This window comes from Protobothrops mucrosquamatus, unplaced genomic scaffold (genome assembly GCF_001527695.2).
Source record: "Protobothrops mucrosquamatus isolate PMUCROS unplaced genomic scaffold, P.Mucros_1.0 scaffold6665, whole genome shotgun sequence".
Lineage (NCBI taxonomy): Eukaryota > Metazoa > Chordata > Lepidosauria > Squamata > Viperidae > Protobothrops > Protobothrops mucrosquamatus.
Window position 1 is genome coordinate 13,706 of NW_015392484.1, and position 4,361 is coordinate 18,066.

Sequence of the window (4,361 nt, forward strand, 5' to 3'; positions counted from 1 at the left end):
TAGGACCGGTAACCAGGTCCAAAAGCCGTGTGCAGACTGTGTTTGACCTATAAAGACTCTCCCACAGACTGGCTGATTAAGCCCTGATGATGTCAGCAGAACGCTGACGAAAGCTCGGCATTTGTATAGCGGCATTAAACTCATATAGTTTAATGATTTTACCCTGGTGTTCGTTTTATTTATTTATTTGTTTTGGCATGGATGCACCCAGGGATCATGTTTTTAGCATAATTACCAACACATATACATATATATATATGTGTTGGTAATATATTATAGGTGTGTGTGTGTGCGTATGTGTATAGGTATAGGTATGCATGTGTGTGTGTGTGTGTGTGCGTGCATACGTACACACGCGCGCGCACACACACACACACACACACACCTATACCTATACCTATACCTACACCCATACATAACACCCTTAAACTTGTATTTAAAACTTCTTTCTCTAAGGATTGAAGGGACTCACTGGTCCTATAAAACATATCTCTCCAAAGGTTGTTAACAATTGAAAGGCAATTAAGAAGCAGTTTCCAAAAGTGGTTAAGAAACAAGGCTTTGTATCCATATATATGGATACACACATACACACACACGTGTGACTGCCAATCTCTGCTGTAATACTGTCCTCGCTCCTTCAGGGATGTCTACTTTACCTCCTCACCTCCTCAAGTGTGGAGTATATTTCTCTTATCCCCTCTTTCATTAGGTGTTTTCTTTACTTTCTCCAGATTCTGGAGCGACTAAATAAAATGTGTGGTGTTGGTGAGCAGATGCGAAAAAAACAGCAGCGTTTGCTGAAAAATTTGGATGCTCACAAAGTGATGCTGGATCTGTTGCAAATCCCTTATGAGAAGGTAGGAAGAAGAGGCTGGAAGACGGGCACTTGATTGGAATACCAGAAGGTGGTGGCTCTTAGGTTCTTATTGGATAATAAATTTATTTTAAAGGCATTAATCAGGGAATTGTCTAGTCCAATCTTCCTTAAAAACAGTAATTATATATCTAAATCTTTTCTTATTTCCATTTTCTTGAAAGCTTCCAAAGAAGGAATTTGTGCATTTTTTCTAGGCAACTGACTTTCTTTTGTTCTAAACATATTGCAGGGTGATGCCAAAATGTTGGAGATTTTAAGATTAACCCACCAGTTCCTACAGAAATTTTGTGCGGGCAACCAAGAAAATCAGACCCTTCTGCATAAGCATCTCAACTTGTTCCTTACTACTGGGGTAAGAAAGAAGGGACAAGTAAAAGAAGGTGGAAATGTCCAAAAAATCCCAATGTGTTGAAAAAGTTGAATTCTGACAGTTCTCCAATTTCTGCTCAAATTAACTTGTGTAGTATTTGTAATAAATATAATAGCTTCATTGCTTCAAATGATTTATAAGGCCAAATAGGGCTGTTATGTGATTCACATAACCGGTTGAAAAGGGCAACAGATTTTGCTTCCCATCTGCTGCTTAGGGGCCCAATCATAATTCCTACATCCATGTCTTTTTCAGAGTTGCTCTAGCTATTGCAGCTGTCACCATGGCCCACTAGCTTATAGGAAAGCAGTTGGCAGCACTCCTAAGACTTTGCTTTCCAAACTCTGATGCTCTCCATTGCTCAGCAAGGCTTTCTGAATAAAATTGTGTCAAAGAATTTTTGTCTTGGTGGCAAACAATGTTTAAAATTTAAATTAGTTGCTCTCTGCAGATGCTGCCCATAAGGACCTCTATTATAATAGCTTTTTCTGAGAAAAGTTCCTCTTCTCAGAATAGCAAATAGGACATTAACATGTCCTAAAAATTACTGAGGTTGCTATTACAACCTCAAGTGGTAGCAAACACATTTGAAAGGGTTGTAGTGAATGAAGATGATGGAGATGGCCGATAGGTCCAGCTTAGGTGGCAAAATATTTTATATTAACTCTAAAGCCAAATTAATATGAACTTTTTTTTCAACCAAGCCATTGTGAAGAATACAGTTGTTTTTGAAATATGAATTGCATTTTTTTCCATTAAATGTTTGAATTCCTTCTAGGGTGAACCCTTTGACCATGTCTGTTGAAAACAGATAGTATAATATCTTGCTATTTTGAGGTGGGAAATATATAAAAATACAAAACAAGCCCTTAAATAGGCATATCCATTTAATAAGATGCCAGCCTAATGTGGTAGTCCAAACAGGAAGTGTGACCAGATGTACTTATTATATTTAATGTAAGATTGCATTGGGAGACAGTATTCCTTGCGCCTCAGCAATGACAATGCTGGACAATGCTGGCTCTCTTGGCAAAGAACGAGAAATGAGCACCCCACCCTAGAGTTGGAAATGACTGGACAGGGGAAACCTTTACCTTTTACATTAGGAGAATCTTGCAAGCCTGAAAGTGCTTTTTCTCCCTCCTCATTTTTTACAACCCAAGAAATTAGGGAGGGTCTCTTCTGAGATGTTTCCCCTTTTGTGGCTAAGCTGCTTCTTGCCTGACCGTTCCTCTGGCTGTGGCTGTTTCCCCTGTCTCCGAGGTCATTCCCCCACACAAACAAAGAAAATTCCACTCAGTGGAATGATATGGACCCTTCCTGATCTAAGATAAGGTGGCTGCTTTATTTTCCACCTTCTATTTTATTCTCACCACATTTTAAGATTGCATCTGACCAAGGTAATCAGAAGGGATTGGAAATTGGGGTTTTCCTGAGAGTTGATACTAGATAGGCAGATAAATAATAAAAAAGATTATTAGGATTAATGTTAGTGCATAAGCTCTTTTGAGCCAAATGCTCCAATCAATTTTAAATAATGTACTGAGAGGGCAAGTGTCAAAAATGGATGAATTTAAGACAAAAATATGAATTATTTGGATTAAATGTCATTAAAAAATAACTTTATTTAATGTTCATCATATTATTACTTCCATGTATTTAATGATTTGTACTTTCTCTCATGTTAAAAACTACAGTTTGCTAGCAAATTATGGAGGGTCTGTGGAAGCTCTTCCAAATGTTTTATAAAATGTATGTGATCTATAGGTTACACATCGGGTTTAGATACATATGAATGATAACAATTGTTTCTTGACAGCTTCTGGAGGCAGAGACAATGCAGCACATCTTTCTGAACAATTATCAGCTGTGCTCTGAGATCAGTGAAGGGGTGCTACAACATTTCATCCATTGTCTGGCTACACATGGGCGCCATGTTCAGTATCTTGATTTCCTTCACACTATCATCAAGGCTGAGGGCAAGTACATTAAGAAATGCCAGGACATGATCATGACTGAGGTGAGATTCAAGGTCTCTGGGAAAGGGTAGAAAAAAGGAACAGGATAAAATGCATGGAAAGAGACTAGGAAGTGTTTACACATAAATAGGGGGTAGAGCCATTGTACATTAGCACAGGAAACCAAGTAATGTTAAATGTAATCTGATAACAGGTCCTGAGAAATTACAGAGGTGAAGTTCTGATTTGAACTATCCCCATTCCTACTTTAAGAACTTCAGGAAATATTTGTTCCTCACAAATCTCTTGCTTAACGTTCTCAAAACAAGAAATATAAAGTATTAAGATAGTACAAAAAATGAGCCTTGGAAAAATAACATATACAAGGCAGCCTGTCTGAACTTTTCAAAATAATGAGGTGTGAAGTCTTCCTCCAAATATCTGTCAAGCTTTAATAATGAAGGGTTGAACACTGGTGAACTTAAAGTTATGGTCTTCCAAACCAGGAGTTGATTTATTAAAGCAATTTAGCAGCTTGACAGTGTAGTACAGGGGTCTTCAAACTTGGCTGAGGAATTCTGGGAGTTGAAGTCCACAAGTCATAAAAGGGCCAAGTTTGAAGACCCCTGGTGTAGTATTTATTTAATGCAACCATTTCTCTTTCAATTTTGTAATGACTATACTTACTCTGTACATTCCTGTATATAAAACAGTTGCCAAATTATGTAACACAAACAGCTGTAATACTGACTGTATGGGGAACAAAGGATAGCTATTAGTTAGTGCAACAGATGCCACAGCCAGATGTTCAAATATACCCATTTCCCATCCTTTCTATTCTTGTTTGCTGTTTTGTAACCATCTTCATAGATTTTTATTAGAAGGCTCATTTGATCTCAGCTTGAATAGCGAATGGTCAGGGATGATGGTGATTGTGGTGGAAAAGATGCAGAACCAGGTTGGCGATACCTCTATTAAGCAGTATAGTAATGTATAATAGCCATTCAAATGCCATCCTCTAATTCAGTGTTTTTCAAACTTGGCAGCTTTAAGATCTGTAGACTTCAATTTCCAGAGTTTACCAGCCAGCAAATTAAAATTGCCAAGTACGAAAAAATGAAAAGACCGTAGACTTAGGTTATGTGGTATGGTT

At 37.8% G+C, this 4,361-nt stretch overlaps 1 protein-coding gene across 1 annotated transcript in view; it reads left to right on the top strand.

Annotated features, from left to right (window-relative positions):
- The window catches only part of LOC107300320 (inositol 1,4,5-trisphosphate receptor type 3), a gene marked incomplete at both ends in the record, with an annotated part of 16,346 nt that extends 13,076 nt beyond the window's left edge, over positions 1-3,270 (top strand). The window contains 3 exons of the mRNA XM_015829653.1: positions 735-860; positions 1,110-1,232; positions 3,070-3,270. Coding sequence (XP_015685139.1) covers positions 735-860; positions 1,110-1,232; positions 3,070-3,270 — 450 coding nt within the window. The remainder of the gene's footprint in view (positions 1-734; positions 861-1,109; positions 1,233-3,069) is intronic.
- Between the last annotated feature and the right edge of the window lie 1,091 nt (positions 3,271-4,361).